Source organism: Trichoderma evansii (genome assembly GCF_050947405.1).
Source record: "Trichoderma evansii strain SZMC 28006 chromosome Unknown GGI43scaffold_2, whole genome shotgun sequence".
Lineage (NCBI taxonomy): Eukaryota > Fungi > Ascomycota > Sordariomycetes > Hypocreales > Hypocreaceae > Trichoderma > Trichoderma evansii.
This window is the reverse complement of record NW_028145204.1, coordinates 675,779-697,673: the sequence shown is the minus strand read 5'-3', so window position 1 is coordinate 697,673 and position 21,895 is coordinate 675,779. Positions and strand designations below refer to the sequence as shown.

The window sequence follows — 21,895 nt, the reverse complement described above, 5'->3', positions numbered from 1 at the left end:
AGCAGTTCGGTATTATATAATAATATAGCGCCGAGTCACCAGGACCTGCATAGCTTGCGCAGCTTCGGGGAAGCTCTGATACCGTCACTGCTTGTGGGGAGGTGGGGAAGACACCGCTCCAAAAACAAAGATTCCCAGTTTCTTAGGCGATGTAACAAGCATGGGGGGCGCTAAAGGAGTGAAAATCGGTGGTGTGTTGGAGGTAGCGTGCGGGGAGTTTGGACTCGATCCCCAGCCATTGTCTCAGGGGTGACAAGCTGGAATGGGCCGATGCTCCTCTTTCTGGACCTCTAGAATAGCAAAGTACGCACCTCATATTTGCAATCTCAATTGTTTTCTGAGGAATAAGGAGTAGACCAAGATAACAGGGTATAGAGACGAATAAATATGCAAAAGCACAAAGAGAGAGACAGTATTCAAAATCGAATGCAGTAGGGTCGAGATTCAGTTAGACAAGGGGTCCCAGCAGCGCCGGTGAGGGCTAGGTAGGATACGATGTTTCGGGCGACAGAAGCCGAAGAGGTGTCTCAAGCCGTATCAATTGAGTATGAATATTCCAACATACCCCGTGGAAGCCCGGTATTGTCAAAATCTGTCCAGACCGGGACCAGCTTGAAGAGAGCGGCACAGTGAAACTGAAGACGGCCAACAACAGCACAGGTGCTCTTGAGTGGGCGCTTAACGTAATGTCGGCGCGTATAGTTATGACACCAAGAGGATAAAGGTTAGAAGCTGCAGTTGGTAAAGTATAATGGACAAGAAGAGAGATGAAGAGAATGAAAAGAGTGGAAGAGAGAAAAAAAAAAAAAAAAGAAAGAGACGCCGATGAGATGCAGAGAGAAAGCTTGGTACAAATAGGACACGAGTACCTACGACTACCTCCGCACACCGGGAAAGAGACAGCCTTTTGCTGCTGCCCAACCAGCTCTCTCTGGGCGGCTTATGCTGTTATGCGAAGGCGCATGTACCTACTAATATTCATGAGGTCACGGTTTGTTTATGCTCTAGCGTAGGTACTTCGTCAGATGAGATATCTTTCAATGCTTTCCTTTCTTTTCAACACCGTGAATCTGGGCATGTTATCTACCTATACAAAAGAGTACTGTTTTATTAACTCTCCATGCCTGCCACTGCTACTGCTGCTAATTCTTATCTGCAGTCCTATGCTCGAGATATATATAAACGCATCTGGGCCATTATATCGCCCCTCAGTGGCTGCTGGCCAGCCGCCGCCAGCTCCATCTCCTGCCGTAGCGCTTCCAACGGCGCTTCAGGCACCGGTAGCCCGCCTGCGGTGGGGCCGCAAATCACCGTCTTCACAAGGCTCACAAGGCTCCAAAAATGATCATGCCAGAATAAATTGTTCTTGTTGGCCAGCTTCCAGGTCAATGCTCTTCCAAATTCCAAAGACATTTTTAAAGGAGACAGGTGATCCTGTCGAATGACCTGGAATGTTTCGACAACGCGCAGCTCATGGCTTGCGATATCAGCCTCTCTACGCTCGCCGCTCGTTGGCCTTGGCTCTAAGCCCTGCGTTTCTGCGATGCAGCTCTCCTGCGGCTGCATTTGTGGCGAACCTCACTACAACTGCTCATTTTGAAGCTGCAGTAAAACGATCGAGATCGAGATCGAGAACCACGGTCAAGCTATTTGATTTGCCTCAAGGAAGGGTGCCCCTACCAGAGCCTCTCCCCACCGAAGAAGAGCAAAATGAACCACCTTTGCCAACCGTCCTGCGCCAGGCGCGCCGGAATATGGACAAGTTTGAGAAATGCATCCTCTTCACAAGAGTTGGTGGTTTCTATGAGCTCTATTTTGAGCACGCAGAGGAGTATGCACCGCTACTAAATCTAAAGTTGACTTCCAAGAAAACAAACGCTATGCTTGTGCCTATGGTAAACTTGCCCCTGTCCTTATTTCCTTGTCATATATAGAGATACCTCCTATAAAGCTCTTCCGCTTTATATCGTGCTGATCTCGGTATTTTAGGCGGGGTTTCCTGTATTCCAGCTGGACCGTTATCTCAAAATCTTGGTGCAAGATTTGAACCGCCATGTCGCCGTGGCTGAAGAGTTCCCCAATGAACCCTCAGAAAAAGTCAAGTCCGGCGGTCTCATGCATGATCGTCGAGTGACTCGCATCATCACTCCAGGAACTCTCATTGATGAGAATTTTATTGATCCTTACGCCAATAACTACATCATGGCAATTCACATCTCTCAAGATGCCCCTCCTGACTCTTCGCAGTTGGACTCTTCTTCACCCAACGAACTCTTACATATTCCCAGCGTAAATGATTCGCCTATAGGCCTATCATGGCTTGATCTCTCTACTGGACAGTTTTTTACCCAGTCTACAACTCTATCTTCGCTCTCATCCATTTTGTCTCGCATAGCTCCGCGAGAAGTTGTCCTTGAACAGACATTCGAACTTCAAAAAGATCACGATATTTTTTCGATATTGACAGATGATCGACATCTCATCACATTTTCGCCTCATGAGAGCCTAACAAACCTCGAAGACTGGACACCCCTTCTAGAGTCACAAATATCTGAAACTTCAAAGAAAGAGTTCACAGATAATGAAGTTATTGCAGGAGGGTTGATACTGAACTATGTCAAAAACCGACTTCAGGGGACGAGCATGAAGCTTCAGCCGCCTCTCCGCTTCGAAAACACGCAGACCATGACCATCGATAAAAATACCTTGAGAGCGCTGGAAATTAAGCAGACCATTCGCGATGGCTTCTTCCGCGGCAGTCTTCTTCATGCGATACGCCGCACAGTTACCAAGGGAGGCGCTAGACTGCTTAACGAATGGCTTGGTTCTCCATCTACATCTCTAGAAGCCATTGAAGCACGGCAAAATATTGTCTCTCGGTTTATTGAATTAACAGATCTCAGTGATTCAATGGTCATTCTTCTGCGACGGAGCCATGACTGCCAGAGGCTTGTTCAAAAGTTTGCTCTGGGGAGAGGTGACCCAGATGACTTGCTTGGAATAGCCAACACGATATATGCGGCCGAAGATATCGTGCGCCTTCTTAAAGAGGCATCAGGGGGGAAACACAGCCTGTCTTCACCAGCAAAGGATTGCCTCACGTCCTTGGCATCTCGAATTGTTCTCGGAGAGCCCCTTGAGCTCGCAGATAGAATTAAAGAATCTATAGATGAGGAAGGCATAGCCCAGCAGCATGCTGTTGAAGAATCTGAAGCCGAGCAAATGATTGCTCTAGCCCAAGATGTTGTTTCCTCTGAAGGCTCCAATGAAGACGCAAATCTTATGACAAAGGCAAAGAAGAAGAAAACAAGCAGTCTAAAAGAGCTATATGGCGAGGATAATGAGCCTTGGGTTATGAAACCAGCCGCAAGCAAGGTACTCCAGAATCTTCACAATGATCTCACATCACTTGTAAAGGAGAAAGGTGCTCTTGTTGAGGAGCTTCGAGTGACCCTAGAAGCACCAAGTCTGATACTTAAATGGACATCGAGTTCAGGCCATATAGTGAACCTCAAGACGAAAGAGACCAAAAAACTAACCGCGGTAAAAGCTGTCTCTTCGAACCGCAGTACAAGTTCATTCCATATTCCTGAGTGGACTGCTCTTGGCCAAGATATTGATCAAGCCAAATTTCGAATTCGCCGCGAGGAACAGCGAGTATTCCAGGCTCTTCGCGAACATGTTATTAAGAATCTGGTCAAGCTGCGACGCATTTCATCTGTGCTGGACGAGATCGATATTACGACATCATTCGCAAAACTCGCAGTGGAACAGAATCTCATCCGCCCCAAGCTGAACAATTCTAAAAGCCATGTCATCAAGGGCGGTCGCCATCCTACGGTGGAAGGGGGGTTGCTGGAACAGGGACGCCGATTTGTTCGCAACGACTGTGTGATGGGGCCGCCGCCAGATGGCTCTCTTTGGCTCATTACTGGACCGAACATGGCGGGAAAGAGCACATTCCTTCGACAAAATGCCTTGATTACGATATTGGCTCAGATAGGGTGCTATGTGCCCGCTGACTACGCTGAAATCGGCCTTGTTGATGCCATTTTCAGTCGTGTCGGATCGGCCGACAGCTTATACCACGATCAAAGCACCTTTATGGTGGAAATGCTCGAGACAGCCCAGATATTGCGGCAGGCTACGCCAAAGTCGTTTGTGATAATGGATGAAATAGGTCGAGGCACTACACCAGAGGACGGCACGGCAATATCGTTTGCTTGCCTACATCATCTCGTGACAGTTAACCAGTGCCGAACCCTTTTCGCAACACACTTTCACGGCGTAGCTGATATGGCGGAAGCTGAGGGATTCTGCGATCCACAGACTGGACTCGTTCAGGCTTACTGCACTGATGTACTGGAAGATAGCGAGGGAGGCTTCGTCTACATTCACAAATTACAACGAGGTGTTAATCGCCATAGTCATGCTCTGAAGGTGGCACGATTGGCAGGATTACCACAACACGCAATTAACATTGCCAAAAGGGTATTGGAAAATACTACAGACACGATGGGTAACGGCCAGTCATTTGCTGGATAAGCAATGGATAAATTACATGTACGAAAGAGCTTTGCGTGCATCTCCTATATATCTTTTGTATGTTAGCCATTGAGACCTTCAAAATAAAGTAGCAATAAAAATGGTAAACAAGATTTGGTTAAGTCATAAGGTGTTGTTGAATATTTGGTTTCATCAGGAGATTCAGGGTTAAAAAGCTCATGAATAGATTTATAATCATTCGAAGGAAATGAAATAAAAAAGCAAGAAGGGAGAAATAACTAACCTTTTAGCAAGTGAATAATATCTCGGTCGTTACAATCATCACATTTCAGTATTCACAGGTTGGTCGATTTCTCATCAAGTGTTTAACAGTTGACTTGCAGCCTTCATTGCATTTCATTCGTGTCTCATGTAATCATTGCGTTGATCCTATTTTGGCCAACCAATGATCTATGTACCCATAGATTTAGATCCATATACCATGAAACAAGTCGAATAAGCCCTGAAAACCGATCCAGTACCGTTATTGGTTGTTTAGTCGCTATTGAATATGTTAGTGTTAGTTCCAAAGCAGGTTTTAAGGGTATGACATACAAGAGACCGCCGAAGCCCTCCTCGTCCTCCTCCTCCTCGTCCTTCTCCTCCTCAGCGGGGGCAGCCTCAGTAGCGGCAGCGGCGCCGCCGGAGCTGGCGACGGGAGCAGCGGCAGCGTAAGCGTCAGGGTTGGCGATACGGTCCTTGAGCTGCTCAATCTCGGGCCAGCTGATCTCGGTCTCAACGGCAACAGCCAGGACCTTCTTGTAAGAGTTGACAAGAGAGTGCATGACGGAAGGCAGGGTGGGGAAGTTGAGAGCCAGAGAGATGGTGGCAACGGTGGTAATGGCGGTGGCCAGGGTACCGAGGAGCTGCTCCTCACCAATGTCGAGGATGGAGGGAGGGAAGACCTGGCCCTGGTCGTAGACCTGAGCAATTCCCAGACCGTAGGTGAAGGGAGAGATGTTCAGCAAGTTGAGCAGCGAGGCCTCGGAGGGGCCGACCTTGTTGCCGGACTCAATGAGCTTAAGATCGGTGGTAATTTCAATGGTACCACGAGCGATCTTGGTGGGGACACCGAGAGCCTGGAAGAAAGAGGTCTTACCAGGCTCCATACCGGTGTTTCCAGCAGGAACCCACACATCGACGGGAGCGACAGCACCGGCACGGGCAGGGGCGGCGACACGGTTCTCGAGGATCTGGTCACGGATGGCCTTCAGGTCCTCGTTGGTGAAAACGAAACCGACGTTGCCCTTGACAAACGGCAGGATACGCTCGTACTCGGGAGTGTCAACGAGGAAAGTTCGCAGAGCTCGGCGAACCTATATTAAGCGTATTAGTTTTCAAATTGCCGATGAATATTAAAAATCTGGTATGCGCAGAAGCCTTACCATGGTGTTCTTTCCCATCAGGACAACACCCTTACCACGAAGGGCGTGTCTGATCTCGTGCATCTGCTGGGACGAGACATTGTCAATCTCAACAATGAAGATTGACTTGTAGTCCTGCAGCAAGCCCTTGAGCTTGTCGAAGTAGCCGGCCTTGTTCGCTGATTTGCCCCCCATATCTTCTTTTTCCCTGAAGGCAGGTTATTTAAGGGCAAATGGATCCTTTGGTATTGATTATTTGGTGACTCGAAGTCTTATCGCGGAAAAGAGGAAAAATAAGAGAGGAGCCAAAATTTCGCGGATTTTGCGCCCAGTAAGAAAGTGTGTGTCGAATGGCTAGGGCATGGCTGAATTAGGTAAGCGGTAAGAGCAGCTTTTGGTTTCTGGCTCGAGGTGGGGACAAAGAGTACGTACCGTTTTTTCAAAGTGAAGGTACAAGCAGAATGTATCTTTTTTCTTGTGCCTCGTGGAGGAGCTAGATCGATATCAGAAAAAAAAGTTCTAAGTTGATAAGCTGGGAGGCTGCATGACTTCTTTGAGCTCCAATTGGACTTCATTTTCTTAATCCCCCAATTCTTAGGAATAGGCCAAAGCCTAGGTATTTTATAAACAATGAAGATTCCTTATAACAAGGTCCATGTTCGAGGGCAAATCCTCTTTGCCGCTCGTGGAGGTGCAATTCATACCTTCAATCTCACAGATGGCACCCACATCTCATCATGGAAACACCCTGACGTCGATAAAGTTGCCGACTCCATAAAGGCTATCAATGAGGCCAAAGCTGAAGCTGCTCTAGCCGCAGAGGCAAATACCCCGGCAACTGAAAGCGACGGCCCGCCAGCCAAACGACAGAAGCTGGCTGGTGAGAATGAGAGCACCCCAGTGACAGCTGAAGCTGAGGCATCTACACCTACAACAACCCAAGATGAGAAGCCACGATCTGGCCATGTTGATGGCAGAGGGAAGAAGGGCAAGGGCAAGGCTGGAAAGGACGTTGACAATGGCAAAACTCGTTTCGCTCGTGTACCTGACCGGCCCGTGATCACGCATCTGACGAGTACACCTGATGGAAGCCACCTGCTGGCCGTAACTGGACATGACAAGGTCGTTTGGGTCTTTACACACGATGGAAACGGCCAGATCGAGGAGCTCAGCCGGAGGTATGACCACTTATTATTGCTATTCACCTTGAGAAAGCGACCTATGCTAAAACATATATACGCAGAACTATGCCTAAGCGACCAAGCGCAGTCGCCATTGGACCTGATTCACAAATCATCTGCGCCGACAAGTTTGGCGATGTCTACGCTTTGCCTTTAGTCATCCCAGCTGATGGATCAAGAACTTCCGCGTCACTATCAGCCCTACCAATGCCGTCCAAAAAGGCTTTCAAACCCACTGCAAACCCCCTCACTGTTCATTCCAAGGGCAATCGACTCGCTCTCCTTAACCAGATTAAGCAAGCCGAGCTTCTCGGCGAATCAAAAGATGCTACTGCTGCCGAGGGCCCGGAGTTCGAGCTCAACCTGTTGCTCGGACATGTCTCTATGTTGACGGCTCTGGTTCTCGGAGAGAAGGAGGGTCGCAAGTATATCCTCAGTGCTGATAGAGATGAGCATATCAGAGTATCTCGCTACATCCCTCACGCACACATTATCGAAAACTTTTGCTTTGGGCACAAGGAGTTCATCAGTGACATGGTCATTCCCCCCAACAACCAAGACATCCTCGTCTCTGGTGGCGGTGACGAACACATCTTCGTCTGGGACTGGCTCGCCGGAAAGCAGCTTTTCAAGACAAGCATCCTATCTCTCGCCCAAGAAATCGCCCCTGAGACTAAAGCGGTTGCCGTCTCAAGCGTCTATACTTTGATCTACCCCACTGAAGATAGCCCGCTCACATATATACTAGCCATTTGCGAAGAGTAAGCCTTTCCCTCATAATGGCCCTATCTCAGTTCAATATATATATATATATATATATACAACTTGAGAGTTCTATTAGCCCAAAGCATTGAAAAATCGCTAATCAAAACTCTATAGTATCAAAGCCATCTTCTCATGGAAGCTCCTCGAGAACAACGAGCTCCACTGCCCAGGCATCATCCAACTCCCCGGCAAGCCCCTCTCCCTCACCATCTCTCCAAGCAGCGACGGCGCCGCTCCTACAGTCATTGCCGCAATCGACCCCGACGTGGAAACCAAGGCGCAGAGCCTTCATGCGTTCCGCCTAACCATCAGCCACGACAGACTGGCCGTGGACGTTGAGACCTCTTTCAAGGACAAAGAAGTGGAGGTAAACGAATCCGATATCAGCGAGGAGGAGGTTCGAAGTCTGCTGTATACCGTCGAGAGCTTACGAAAGGTGGTCACAAGCGCGGAGTTTGAAGAAGCTGCTGAAGAAGCTGGCTCGGAAACGCCACAGGCAAACACTGATAGCGATATGGCGGTAGATACTGGTGATGCCGAAGAGTAATCTTGCTGGATATAGTAATGTATACGTATAGTACTTATTCTATGATTTCATGACCAGTCACTTGTTTTTAGGATTAATACCAAAAGGAGAAGATAATTGCTTGAAATCATCATGTTCATAGTCTAAGTCTGCAACAACTTAAGAAAAAAAAAAAACTCATCAAAATCGTCTATGTCCCTCTAAACGCCCTCCAGCCTAGTCATGCAAGTCCAAAAAGCACCCAAGTCCACAATAATGGTCGGCAAAATGGACATGCCCGTGATCATCCCTCTGCGCATCTGTTTCGCCATCGCCTTCCCAGATGCAGCGGAAAGGGAGAGCTATTTCCCTCCTCCAGATGGTATCAATGAGACTTCGAAAAAAGAACTCCCCAAATGCAGCGACAGAGAATGGAACGAAGCAGCGCCCAATTCCTTAATTAATTCAAACAACACCGCTCCATCTGCCTCACCCGCTTGCTGCCTCCAGAAAAAGGACGTCGTAGTGATCCAATAGCTCTAAGGCATCATCTTGCGTCCACTATTCGCTCGCTGCTTTTATTTTGAGCCCCAAGCTATATATATAGATATATAAGCTTTTTTTTTTTTTTTTTTTTTAGTTTACTGCGAAGCGCACTGCACGCGCTCACCACCAGGGTGGCCATCTTCGTCCTCGTCATCGCCCATACCGTTGGGGTCTCCGAAAACCTTGTTCTGAGCACCGCTATCCAAGTCTTCCAAATCGGCAGGCTCGGTCATGGACTCAGCAGGGGGGTTGCTCTCTGTTGAAGGGGGAGGGAGGAGCTTTCGAAGGGATTCGAAGGCAGAGGCGTCGTCGGTCCAGTTCTTTTCAGGGAACTTGACATCGAAGCGGATGTACAGGTTGCCGTAGTCGTGGTGTCTGTATGAGGGCATACCCTGGCCGCGAACCATCTTCACAGAGTCTAGAAAAGGCTTGTTAGTTTTTACTCTCGTCTTGATATCCTATAGGTTAGGAGAGAAGGTGTTAATATTTACCTGGTGCAATAGCCTCGCCAGGCAGGATTTCAATGCTGAGCCATCGCTCATCCAGATGCTCAACGTAGATGGTACCTCCAGCCAGGGCAGTAACCAGCTCGATTTCGCATCGGTAAAGGAGGTCATCATCCTTTCGGGTGAAGCGTGCGTGAGGCTTCTGCTCAATCTCAAAAACAACATCACCAGCCTGAACACCGGGAGCCTGGTCACCTTCGCCTCGGAACTCGACCTTGGTGCCGCTCTTGACACCCCTGTCGACGTGGACGTGGAGAACCTTTCGGTCAACGGTGGTCTTCTTGCCGTTGCACTGCTTGCAGCGATCCTTATCCTTGATAATTTCACCTTCACCATTGCAGTCGGGGCAGACAGTCTGGAAGCGCTGAATCATGGGGCCCATCTGGCGCATCATGGTCTTCATACCGGCACCATTGCAGCCCGCGCACTTGCGGACGGCACCATCCTTTCCTCCAAGACCGTCGCACTTGGGGCAGATGATGGAGCGCTGCAGCGCAAGCTTGGAGATCTTGCCACGGTAGATATCCTCGAGGGAAACCTTGTGAGTGTGGTGGATGGTGCGAGCCTTGGGAGGCCCACGGTTCTGCATGCCACCAAACATGCCACCCATTCCGCCAAAGCCACCACCGCCAAAGAACTGGGCAAACAGATCTTCAGCAGCCATGCCGCCAGCGCCACCCGCACCACCCTCGAGACCGGCTTCACCATATTGATCGTAGATCTGACGCTTCTGGGGGTCGGAAAGGATCTCGTAGGCACTGGAGATCTCCTTGAACTTCTCTTCGGCAGCGGGGTTGTGGGCGTTCTTGTCTATACCGTGGGTATTAGAATGTAATTCCCTCCAATGGATCGTTATTATGGTAGAAACTTACCAGGGTGGTGCTTCAGGGCACCAATCTTGTAAGCCTTCTTCAACTCCTGCTCAGTGGCTGTAGGAGCGACCTGGTGGGGGATACGTTAGTTAATCCTTCATGTAAGATCGAAGCGGCCGTGGAGTTCCATGTAAGGCAAATACATACACCAAGTGTCTCGTAAAGCTTTGTTTCCTTCACCATTTTGTCTGGAATTATAAGTTTTCAAAAGATAGTTTTGTATGCGCCAAAAATTCAAGAAAAGCGACGACAAGCGGTCGGCTTGTTTACTGCTGATATAGAGGCTCTGCTGAACAGCAATTAGTCAAAGCCAAGGGAAAAGAGTCCGTAGCAACCGGATTGTAGAAACTTCTAGGCAACGAAGGCAAAGGCGAAAAGAAAAGAAATCTCCGCTATTCAAGCAACTTCCAGATACGAACTGTGACAAGTCCTTTTGGTGTTGTCGGCGGGATGCAGTAGAAGATGATGGAAAAGCGCCGAGGGGCAAAGTGCTTGTAATATGACCTGTGATTTTATCGTACCTGAGTAATAGCCCAGCAGAAAAAAAAGATAGCGTGCCTAGAAAAGCCACAGAGAAGGACCAGTGGGGCGAAGAAGAAATTTGCGGGCTGCGACACAGAAGGGTGTAAATGGAGGTCGGAGAGATGTTTGACGACGAGCAGGAAATCTCAGTGAATTCCAGGTTGCAGTCGATTATTTTTGAAGAAGAGAAGAAAAAACGGCTCGGTCAAGGGAAAGCGGCCTCTGGGGTTTAGACGTGGTGAAAGGGCAGATGCTCAAGCGCCGCCTTGGAGGATTTAAAGGGCGGCTGCAGGGGTCCCCCAAGGCTGCGTGCGCCTCATGGAATTGTATCGAAGAAAGTCGATGGTGTGGCGGTGCCCGATACTGCAAAGCGCGCAACCTATTCGTTCTACCAGGCGGCCAAGCGACTAGCAGCGGGTACCGCCGAGTATCCGGTTGTCACTGTACAGAGCATCGAAGGGGCCTCGGCGCCGTGACACTGCAAAACAGACAGTTGAAGACTGCTTTGCTGTTTTTATTCGATTGCGAGTCGAGATCAGCTACTGGTAGTTGCGACTGCCTATGTACCTAGGAGCGTGTTCCATTGGCTGCCATATCAGAATAACTGCTTTAGCACAGGTACCAAAGTAAACCCAGCACTTAAAAGCACTAGCAGCGCTGCTCGCGGGCACATGGCAATCCTTCCGTTGGAACCCAATAGAAAAAATGAGGCTGCATCGCTACCTCCAGGTACTGCTACCGCGCCGATACCTCGCACATTAAACTTTCCGACGCTGCCTTTTCCATCTTACATCTTACTGTACCCTGCGTTCTGTACCTGTACCATCTTGGACAGCAAAACAGCGGGCTCTTGGAGATTCCCCCTCCTCTGTTTTCCACTTAAATCGTTTAAAAGCCACACTGTAAAACAATCCGCCCCAAGTCCGCATCCCGAACCCGCCTCGACGCCACTGGAAGGGCCTTACTATGGCGCCGCCTCCTATTTGTTTTTCTCATTACCTAGTGAATAGTACAAGTCTGCCTCCAAAAAAAAAAAAAAAAATTCACTTACAAAGTATGTACACGAACAGCCGAGTTAAAAAAAAGAAAAAACCCAGCTTGCCGACCAGGGTCCGTCCCCACGAGGCGTCACTGTCGACTTTCCCTGATCAAATCATCGATCTCGCTCAGCGGAGCATCCCGCTTTTGCTGGCTGGAAGAAGACTAGCACTACTGCATGCCCATGAAGGTGCTCCGATAAAAGGGATGGATAGAAAGCAGCAGGTTGGCTGACACCGCCACACGACGCTCGTGGAGACACAAAAGGCAATTGGTAATACGTATCATGCAAGTGTTGGATCCAACAGCCGCAGCCTTCTTTTATTTTGTCGTTGGGTTCGGAGTACAGGATGAATATGTACATATTTGGGGGCCCTTTGACACCCAATAAACGCTGCCTAGCTGCTATTTATATGCCTTGCTTGCTTGCTTTCTGCCATATACCCACACTTCCCCAGGCGGTCCGTAAAGCTAACACTCGTAATATCAAGTCCATATATACGAGCAAATACTCGTTGGTAATAATGAGTAATGAAGGTACTGCTACTAGCACGGAGTACCGGCTAAAAGATCGTCACTATCTGAGATGGGGGACCTGTACTCCAGTTTGAGAGACACCCAGTACCTACCTGTACGCACCTTGCCTGCTGGGTGCTCGGGAGGTGTGTCTGGAGACGGGGTGGGCAGGTCGGGCTGTAATTTCTCACAAAATAGATGGCTGGTAGCAGTGACAGAAGTGGGTAAGTTTAATGCATCGGATGCAGGGTATATACTGTAGTACTTATTACCAATGTAAATGAAAGTGTACAAATCCAATGCTATTATTACAAAAAAAGAAGGAAGAACCATAAGGTTAGTGGTAGTATCTAAAGGCTCTCTAAAATAACAGTCCCGCACCGGGAAGCAAAGAAGAGGCTGGTGTGGTATCAATACGGATGAACGCCATGTCTTGAATACAAATGCAGCCATAAACACAGAAACGTCAAAGTCGTTAATACCTTCTGCGTACTATAAATGTCTGCCGTTCATCGTGTCCGCTAAGTCCGTCATACATTCAAGTTAGACAAAGCCTTAGAATGCATCTTCAAAGGGGCAGTCGACGCTATCATGGCCATCCCGCTCGCAGATGGCACACCACTTCTCTGGATCCAGAATGCCACTCTCCTTGCCAGCCACGGGCCCTGATTCCATGGGGTTGGGAATGATTCTGACTGCCGGAACCGATGTGGGCTCCTCCTTGGGAATACCGGGGGTCAACACGGCAGGGTGATGAATAACAACATCATCACCTGTGGGTGTAAGAGGCTTGAGATCCTCGTGAGTGGTGTCCCTCTCTGCCTGAGCCCTACGTTCTTCCTCTTCCTCTTCGTCATCCTCCTCTTCTTCTTCGTCGATTTTCTTGTTCTTAGAGCTCTTGGCGGCATCGTTGCCAAACATGTTTGTGCAAGTCAAGATATCATGACCACCTGTCTCGCAGATCTCGCACCAAAGAGTGCTACTCTCAGTGGCAGTCGAATAGGTGTCGCTCTCGTTCATTGTCTCGAGGGTGCTTGATCGCTGGTGTGAGAGATCCGGAGATTTTGGTTCCTGAGCCTGGACCGGGGGATTCACTGTTTCTCGAGAGTTCCGTACGGATGATCGTCGAATGAGGGCCGAATCACGGACCGATTCACGAGCCGAATCACGACTGGAGTTGATGCCGTTTGAGCGCAAGAACGCAATCTCGTGCTGCAACTCCTCCTCTTTATGATTCTTCTCTTTGATTATATGTTGAAGCTCAGCAACTTGTCTCTCTAGGTTGTCTCGAGCAATCTTGTTCTCAATGGCATCTTTTTCGCCAATTAATGAGCCGGGTCGTGGTCTGGGAGCGTGGCTCTCGGCACCAGGAATTGAGTCTCGACTAAGGGAATGGATAATAGCCTTCAGTCCTCGAATCTCGTCTTCCTTCTGCTCCAGCTCCTTGGCTAGCAACGCGGAGTCGCCACTCAAGGCCGATATATTATGAGGAACAACTTTCTCCTTCTCTCGTCGAAGCTCTGACCGGGTTCTCTCAACCTCCCCTCGCAAAAATTCAGCCTCTCCGCGAGCCTCGGCCTCACCACGGCGAGCATCTTCCAGCCCTTCTTCAAGCTCTTGAACCAGCTCTTCTAGCTGTTTCAGTTGTGTCGCTACAGAGTCGACATCTAAGTTTCTCGACTCAAGCTCACGGATATCTGCTATAAGCTCTTCTATACGTTTCTCATATACTCGTTCAGTTTCTGTGCTAGCCATTTCAAGCGTGTCAATGGTACTCCGGAAATCCGCTCGATGAGCATCGAATTCCGCTGCAAGCATGGCAATTTTTTCATTCTTTTCTCGTAGCATTTGTCGAAGCTGAGTTGCATCTTTATCATCTATGCTGCTTCGCCTTAGCCCATCAGGGTGCTCTATTAGCGTTTGAAGCTCAGTCAGACTGCTCTCCATTTCTGCTAATGTTGCGGCCTGTTCTTTGAGTTGTCGATCTCTATCCTCTAGTTGCGAGCGCAATCGCTCGAGCTCCTCGTCATTAATGCTGGTCGCTCGAGATGGCGGTCGCAATGACAGCGACCCCAAACCTGTGTTGCTCTTTGTCGGCAGAGGAGGCATTGTAATTGGGTTAGGTTCTTCGTCAAAGAGTGGCTCAGGGCCCAGAGAGGATGTGCTACGAGGTCCACCAAAGCTGGGTCGTCGGTCCATCGCCGAGCCCTTGTTGGGATCGCCCATGTGCCCAGCAGTTCCGCGCACGCTCTGTGCAAGTCGGTTTGTCGGGCTGCCGAATCTTGGAGGAGCTTTGATTCCTGGCGCTGAAATGGACGGCCGTGGCCCGGGCGACATGGCCAACTTCCGTTGTGGCGACTCAGACTCGGGGCGTTGGAGCGAGGGCTGTGACTTTTTGCCTTTGGGGCTTTGAACTCGAGAGCCAGGCCCAACCGAGGCGCTTAACTTGGACAGGCTTGATGTTGGGGATTTTAAGCTAACTGAATTGCTCTTGCTAAGCTTCAAGCCGCTCGCAGCATTGGGCGTGGGCGTCTTAGGGGATGCGCCGGAGGGCCTTCGAAGAGCTTTGGCGACCGGGACGAAGATACCGGCGCCAGAGACGTTAGTCGAAAAATAGGAGACGCTGTGAAGTCAGATGTTAGCAGTCAACTCCCGATGCGACGGGTGGTGGTGCGAATCGTTCTTCTTACCCATCAACGTCGCCGTTGTTCTTCCCCCTCGCCGCAAATTCCGAATCTAGCTCAACTCCCACAAAGGAGCCTTTCTTCCCCTGGACGGTGCCGACAAAGCGGACGGTACCGACCATGCCTCCCGGTACGTTGACAGAGTCGCCGACAGACAATTCCATGGCGGTCGGAGTCACAGGATCTTCCTCGGGAATAGTGTTTTCGGAAATCTCGTTCAGAACGGAGTCGATGGCGTAGCTCTCGCTCCCATCGGGGATGCTGGCCAAGGAGCTAGGAGTAAGGGCGGCGAGCGATGACTTGCGCAGCAGCTTCGGCTGGGCAGAGTAGAGCGATCCCAGGTCGGGTGTCGACGAAACGTTGGATGGCCGGCGCAGCGAGCGCGAGAAGTTGGACCTGGCCGGCTTGACAGCTGTGGAAGTGGCAGTCGTGGAAAAGGACATGGCGCTGGCGTTGGGGATCCAGCAAAAATTAGCAGCAATCTGGACGGGGCGTGCCGGTCGGCTTGAGGGTCGGCCTGAGGGTACCCCACGCCTGGACAGGTACCGGTGGTTCCTGTTCCGGAAGTGGTGCTGCTCTGAGGTCGCAGATGGTGTGTCAAAAGGGGCTCCCCCTCGTCCAATATGATTTAGCACCGATTAAACTTCCCTTCTGCAGTAGTTTGACAGGAACAACAGCCAGCTGCGATTACTGCAACTCTTGGTAGGCTAGGCGAGCGACAAGGGAACAAAATGAGCTGCCGGGCTGATGGTTGCGGGTACCTGGGCGCCAAACTGGGGATCAAGCGACTACCGTAATTAAAAGCTGAAGAAAAGGGTAAGGTGGAAATGTACGTCGCAAACTGTAAAGTGAAGCCTGGAAGAGCTGAGAAAGGGAGCCAAGTTTCGCACAGGGAAAATCACTCGTTTGAAGATGTGGAAGAGAAGAAGGAAAGGGAAAGAACAAGATAGAAATGCGAAATGAGGAGGCCAATGGAAAGGAAAGACGCTGCGCCAGCTCATTTGTTTGTTTACCTGGATACTGCGAGCGATATTGCAGAGAGCCGGGGGCTACAGCTGGTCCAGCCTATCATGGCCGCTAGATGGCCACTGGGCCGCCTGAAGCACCGCCTAGAGCGCAGCCTGTAGCGAGCGCTATGCATCCAAGTTCACCTGCAGGTCTAGCGGGTAAATAATACGGAGTACATGACGACTATGTCTATTCCTTGGTAACGGGTTGCTTGCCGTAAATTCGATACGGGGCAAGTGGGAGTCATTGGGCATTTTGGCACTGTTGACTGGTGGCTGGCAGCAGCCCCCCTTCGTGCCGAGTCTCTGGATGGCGCAGATCACATCGATGAGTACGTCAGCAGATAAAGGGGCTTGGTGTGGAATACGGGTAGCATGACAAGACAAAGAGTGATGGCGAATAGAATTTACTCGAGGCAATAATAATGAAACGAATCTCAGGAGACACCAGAGAAGTTTCTCCCTAGCATGAGTCTTACCAAGTCTCTTAAAACTCCTCTTCAGGCTTTAAGGCGGCTATGCCATCCCGCCAATCTTTGCTTCGTCCAAAGGAGTATTGCCAGATTGATGCTCGTTTATTACGCTCCTCCTGCGTGCAGTCTACTATAATTAAATATACCCATATTACTAACGAGAGACTTTTTTTTTTTTTTTTTTTTTTTAATCATAAGTACATAAGTATTAGGAGTAAAATGGTTGTTTCTACGGCACTATAATAGCTTGTGAAGTGTCCAGCTCCAGCTCTAATCCGATTATAGCAAGGATACACCCAGCCAGCCAAAGGTCATGAGCAAAGGGTACAGGTATCTTCTGTTAAGCTTAAACCTCCATTTAATCTACCAGTTTCTTAATTCACATAGTGCATACATTCAGAGGGGGTGTCCTATCACATGTCACGAGTATCATGTCCGCGAGCAGATCGCATGTGATGATATCACGCACCAAACATAAGCTTCCCTCCGGCTACCTACTAAGCCAGATGGTGTAGCATAGATAAGCGTAGAGTGTAAGCCGAGGCAGTCTCTATTTTTCCAAATTGGTAGTGAAAAATAACAAACTTGGTATTAGAGCTATGTATGTCCGTCTGTGACGTCTCTTTTGAGTAATGGGTAGTTGCAGAGTGGCGGCTAGGTGCTTGTATCTACCCCTTGAGCGTCTCTTCCCTGCTGCATCCAAGTCAGATCGACCGATGCCTAATCAAGCTGGATGGGAACAGACCATTTAAATGTATTTTGCATACAACCTTCGTCTTTATATCATCACCGCCATCTTGCTGGTCACGGCTTCTCTCAGAGTCTTCGAGGAAAGATTTCAACTGTTTCCACTGGTCTGTTCCGTGCAAATAATACCCTCCACTATGACGGAGATGCATCGCGTTCGATTATGTCTTCCCGCCCCAGAGGCCGTGTTCCGTCATTCAAAACCATAGCCTCACGATGCTGGCGTCGAAGTCTTTGTTCCTCAGCGGAATGTTCCCTGGCTCGTCGACTTTGCTGCTCTCCTGCTTGCTCCCCAGCAATTTCTTCTTCCACTTCCATGAGAAGGTCAGGAAGTTCCCTCATTCGCCGCCGAGAGCTTTCTTTGTCAATCAACCCTGCTTTTTCTAATGCTCGTAATCCACGCCGAGAATGCTTGATGCGATTAATAATATCCGTTATTCTGTTGTTTCGAAGGTCTGTATAGTCCTTAAAATTGCGCCGCCTTTCTTCGCCGGTGCTTCCCCAATCTTGCTTTGAAAGCCACTTCTCGACGAACTTTGCTTTGACAAGCATAGTAGCCCCGTATTTGTTGATCAGCTCTGTTAGAAACATGAGACAGAATCTTTCGCCCATATCACGTAGATAGTATTCATCCCAATGAATATCAGTAACAACCGGAAGGTCGGTGCTTTCCATGCACAGCTCCATGCATCTTACCAAGGCCGAATACGCTTTCTCATCATGCAGTCTTGCCAATCCCTCGTTACCTGTAATGACTATGAGCACGTAGTTCAACATGGCGGCCCTTGGTGTTCTTACCGGTTTGGCTCGTCAATACGGCTAGAGTTCTAAGAGAGTTCATGCGCTCTTCATATTTTTCCTTGGTGATTCCGACCCAGATATACTTTATTACTTCAGGGTCGTTGGCCGCCCTATCGCAAAGTATCTTGATGGCAATTTCCTTTATTGAAAAATTTGGATGATCCAAGAGCTTTTCTAGCGTATCTAGCTGAAGCGAGTCTTCCGTATCCTGCGTGATGTACTGGGTCTTGGGCTCCGCCGGCGGAATTTCATTGTCGTCTCGGATAAAAGTGAGAGCTGTGATCATCGAGCTAACCAAGCCAAACGTGGCCAGGCCGATGGTCACTAAGATTACTCGCTCATCGCGTGAAAACGACAATAGGCGGCTTGACCAGCTCATGTCGTCCCACGGATCTCCCTTCTCCGGCGGGATCGCATGGGAGATATGGGCATACGTATACTGTAGCCTGTTGTTTATGTAGTGTTGAGTGAGGGAAGCTTCCTGACGAGATGCTTGATGAGATCAGCTTGAGCGGCTCCCACACCCCGAGAGAAGGTAGGTATCCACTATGCGGCCGTCCTTGCCTCCACTAGCGGATGCTAGGCGCCACTATCGATAAGCCATTATCAAAAAATTTAGCAGCAGGCCCTGTAATGGGGCCGTCTTAAGAGCATGACAATTCTGTGATCAAAATTTGATCATAGAGACAAACACCGTTCACCATGGCCGGTTCTCAGCTCAAGCGCCTAAAGGCGTCGCTGAGAGATCAAGGAATCACTGGTCCACAGAAGTCCAAGAAGCAACGACGAAAGTTGGCTCAAAATGACCAGGCTCGAAACGACAAGCGCTTGCAGAGAGGTGTTGTCTTGGAGGGAATTCGAGAGCAATTCAATCCATTCGACCTCAAGCATGCTGCGCGCGGACCCAAGTTTGAAGTAACCACCAATAAACCAAAGACTTCAAATGCCTCTATCAAGGGGCGACCTGGTCTGGCCAAGGCCGCCAGCGAGGAAAAGGTAGAAAGCCTCCCCTCTTGCCCGCAAAGCATTTCTCTAATCCCCCATCAAACAGCGCAAACAAACCCTCCTTGTAGATATGCAGCGTCGCAATAAGGTCGGAGGCATCCTCGATCGACGATTCGGCGAGAACGACCCAACAATGACTCCTGAGGAAAAAATGCTGGAACGATTTGCTCGTGAGAAGCTGAAGACACACAACAAGAAATCCGCCTTTGATTTGGAGGATGACGAGCCTATGGATGGCTTGACACATATGGGAAGGTCACTTGATTTTGGTGAAGAGGAGGAACTGGTGGATGACTTTCAAGAAGACGACCTTAAAGATGACGAGGACAGCGATGGAGACACTCGAGAGAAGCGACTCAAGCGGCTACGCGCCATTATCGCAGCTGGAGAGGAGGAGGGCGAGAATGGCGAGCCGGAGCGCAAAAAGACGAAGAAGGAAGTCATGGAAGAGGTTATCGCCAAATCAAAACTCCACAAATACGAGCGACAGGCGGCTAAAGACGATGACGATGACCTTCGGATGGAGCTTGACAAAGAACTTTCTAGTATCCGAGGACTACTATGGTCTGGCCTCAACGGCGGAAAGCATCAGGAACATGCGCCGCTATCCACCATAGCAGGTGTCGACCGTGATGCCTTCGACAGGAATTTCGATATACAAGTTAAAAAGCTTGCGCAGGATAAGAAGGCGCAACCGTCCAACCGTACCAAAACAGACGAGGAAAAGGTAGAAGAAGAATCCAACCGACTGAAAAAGCTTGAAGAAAAACGCCAAAAGCGAATGATGGGAGAAGAAGTGTCAGATAGCGACGAAGATGAAGACGAAAAGAAGAAAGAGAATGCGGCTCGCAGACAGGAAGACGATGAAGACGAAGATGATGATGATGGATTTGGGTTGGGACATGGTATCAAAACTAGGCCAACGGCAACCGAATTGGGCTTCGACGATGAAGACGACTTCGTCATCGATGACGACTTGGTAGCCAGCGGATCTGATCTTGAACTCGTGGAAAGCGATGATGAACTCGACGAAGAGGAAGAGGACGATAGTGATTCCGGAAACCAAGCTGGAGGCGATGAAGATGACGATGACGAATTCACCAAAGGGCTCCTAAACGAATTAGAGGCGAGAAACCCTGTATTCCAAGCAGACTTCTCTTCCAAGGAGGAGAAGAGCGATGAGAACGGATTGCCATTTACATTCTCCTGTCCCCAGTCATGCACCGAATTTGTATCCATCACCAAGGATTACGATCCTGCAAACTTGCCCAAGATTGTCCAACGAATTCGTGCGTTACATCATCCCAAGCTAGACAGCAAAAACAAGAGGAGAGTAGCAAATTTCTCTGTTGCTTTAGTGGATTTTATAGCCCTTCCTTGGGATGCGGCGACATCACCGCCCTTCTCTGTCTTGGAAAGCCTCATTCGTCACATTCACTCTCTTTCTAAAATGTTTCCACTTGAAATTGCCAAGCAGTTTCGCCAGCATCTCGAGGAGATTAGCCAATCTCGCCCCATTGCGCTGTTACCTTCAGACTTGACGGTGCTCACAGCCATTGGAACTATATTCCCAACGTCTGATCACTTCCATCAGGTTGTGACTCCAGCAATGTTGACAATTGGCCGATATATCGGCCAGAAAGTGCCTCGGGAGTTGTCAGATTATGCGATTGGAACTTACTTGTCCATTTTGTGTCTGCAGTTTCAACAGCTATCCAAGCGATACGTTCCTGAGGTGATTAATTTTGCCCTGAACACTATCTGCTCGCTTTCACCAACAGCCCTATCAAAATCATTGGGTAGCTTCCCAGTGCACGAACCTTCTGTAGGCACTCGAATCCAAAAGGCAAAGAAGGTTGAACTAAGGCGTCTAAACTTCTCCGATTGCCTTGCTGAGAATTCTCAGGAGGGCGGTAACGCTCTGAAAATTGCTCTGTTGAGTACATCCATTCAAGTGCTTGACGCAGCTGCAGATCTATGGACGGGAAAGTCTGCGTTTTTGGAGATATTCAGCCAGGTTGTTGAGGTCTTGAGCCACGTCAACAGCAAGCCATCACGGGAGCATCTACCAGCGGCTGCCAGCGAGAAGGCAGAGAGATTAGAAGAGAAGCTAAAGCGAATGTCCAGAATCTCGCAGCTGTCACGCCGGCCTCTGGAGCTCCACCACCATAAGCCCCTCTCGATCAAGACCTATATACCCAAGTTTGAGAACACATTCGATCCCGACAAACACTACGATCCCGACCGGGAAAGGGCCGAAATGGCCAAGCTCAAGGCCGAGCACAAGAAGGAGCGCAAGGGTGCCATGCGAGAGCTGCGGAAAGACGCCAACTTTATGCAGAGAGAGAACCTTCGCATCAAGAAGGCGAAGGACGAGGCTTACGAGAAGAAGTACAAGAGACTCGTCGCCGAGATTCAAAACGAGGAGGGACGAGAGGCAAACAATTACGAGAGAGAGGCAAAAGCACGGAAGCGGGCAAATTCTCGCAGGTAGATGTATATATAGTTTCATTCATATACTATTTAATGAAGTGTATTCATTTCGAACTTCAATGCATCATTGCACATTTCTATTCGTATGCCTCGTGTTAATAAGTACGTCAAGTGGTCTTATACTGATTTTAATAGTCCTCAAAACTTTTTTTTTTTTTTTTTTTTTTTTTTTTTTTTTTTTTTTTTGATGTGATGAGGCTGGAAATGAAAGCAAGTGGTGAAAAGAACAATAAAGACCTGGTAGGAAGCTGCAGATTTATAGTTTTGGTGTGCTTAGCTTAGCTTAAGTATATAAGTAATTTTAGTGGCCAGGATATTCAACAAG

At 49.1% G+C, this 21,895-nt stretch overlaps 7 protein-coding genes across 7 annotated transcripts; 3 read left to right on the top strand and 4 right to left on the bottom strand.

Moving 5' to 3' along the window:
* Positions 1–1,054: 1,054 nt before the first annotated feature.
* Positions 1,055–4,742, top strand: GGI43DRAFT_144883 (mismatch repair ATPase MSH1). The gene is made up of 3 exons (XM_083199337.1): positions 1,055–1,099; positions 1,160–1,895; positions 1,990–4,742. Exons 2-3 carry the CDS (start codon positions 1,452–1,454, stop codon positions 4,543–4,545), a joined length of 3,000 nt encoding a protein of 999 aa, XP_083064765.1. The 5' UTR covers positions 1,055–1,099; positions 1,160–1,451; the 3' UTR covers positions 4,546–4,742.
* Positions 4,743–4,888: 146 nt separating this feature from the next.
* GGI43DRAFT_144609 (60S ribosomal protein uL10) lies at positions 4,889–6,355 on the bottom strand. Its single transcript, XM_083199334.1, has 4 exons — positions 6,342–6,355; positions 5,931–6,274; positions 5,101–5,861; positions 4,889–5,047 (listed from the first exon to the last, which is right to left on the bottom strand). The coding sequence occupies exons 2-4, from the start codon at positions 6,102–6,104 to the stop codon at positions 5,041–5,043; spliced, it is 942 nt and encodes a 313-aa protein (XP_083064764.1). The 5' UTR covers positions 6,105–6,274; positions 6,342–6,355; the 3' UTR covers positions 4,889–5,040.
* GGI43DRAFT_144623 (uncharacterized protein) lies at positions 6,342–8,503 on the top strand. The gene is made up of 3 exons (XM_083199335.1): positions 6,342–7,087; positions 7,153–7,851; positions 7,970–8,503. Exons 1-3 carry the CDS (start codon positions 6,540–6,542, stop codon positions 8,400–8,402), a joined length of 1,680 nt encoding a protein of 559 aa, XP_083064763.1. The 5' UTR covers positions 6,342–6,539; the 3' UTR covers positions 8,403–8,503.
* Positions 8,499–10,954, bottom strand: GGI43DRAFT_392820 (type I HSP40 co-chaperone YDJ1). The gene is made up of 5 exons (XM_083204599.1): positions 10,806–10,954; positions 10,432–10,570; positions 10,285–10,354; positions 9,398–10,222; positions 8,499–9,324 (listed from the first exon to the last, which is right to left on the bottom strand). The coding sequence occupies exons 2-5, from the start codon at positions 10,465–10,467 to the stop codon at positions 9,002–9,004; spliced, it is 1,254 nt and encodes a 417-aa protein (XP_083064762.1). The 5' UTR covers positions 10,468–10,570; positions 10,806–10,954; the 3' UTR covers positions 8,499–9,001.
* Positions 10,955–12,685: 1,731 nt separating this feature from the next.
* Positions 12,686–15,664, bottom strand: GGI43DRAFT_144571 (uncharacterized protein). Its single transcript, XM_083199333.1, has 2 exons — positions 15,051–15,664; positions 12,686–14,983 (listed from the first exon to the last, which is right to left on the bottom strand). The coding sequence occupies exons 1-2, from the start codon at positions 15,485–15,487 to the stop codon at positions 12,916–12,918; spliced, it is 2,505 nt and encodes an 834-aa protein (XP_083064761.1). The 5' UTR covers positions 15,488–15,664; the 3' UTR covers positions 12,686–12,915.
* Positions 15,665–16,732: 1,068 nt separating this feature from the next.
* GGI43DRAFT_392815 (uncharacterized protein) lies at positions 16,733–18,671 on the bottom strand. The gene is made up of 3 exons (XM_083204598.1): positions 18,070–18,671; positions 17,270–18,017; positions 16,733–17,217 (listed from the first exon to the last, which is right to left on the bottom strand). The coding sequence occupies exons 1-2, from the start codon at positions 18,449–18,451 to the stop codon at positions 17,407–17,409; spliced, it is 993 nt and encodes a 330-aa protein (XP_083064760.1). The 5' UTR covers positions 18,452–18,671; the 3' UTR covers positions 16,733–17,217; positions 17,270–17,406.
* A 39-nt stretch (positions 18,672–18,710) lies between these two features.
* Positions 18,711–21,700, top strand: GGI43DRAFT_392813 (snoRNA-binding rRNA-processing protein NOP14). Its single transcript, XM_083204597.1, has 2 exons — positions 18,711–19,068; positions 19,124–21,700. The coding sequence occupies exons 1-2, from the start codon at positions 18,775–18,777 to the stop codon at positions 21,569–21,571; spliced, it is 2,742 nt and encodes a 913-aa protein (XP_083064759.1). The 5' UTR covers positions 18,711–18,774; the 3' UTR covers positions 21,572–21,700.
* The last annotated feature ends 195 nt before the right edge of the window (positions 21,701–21,895 follow it).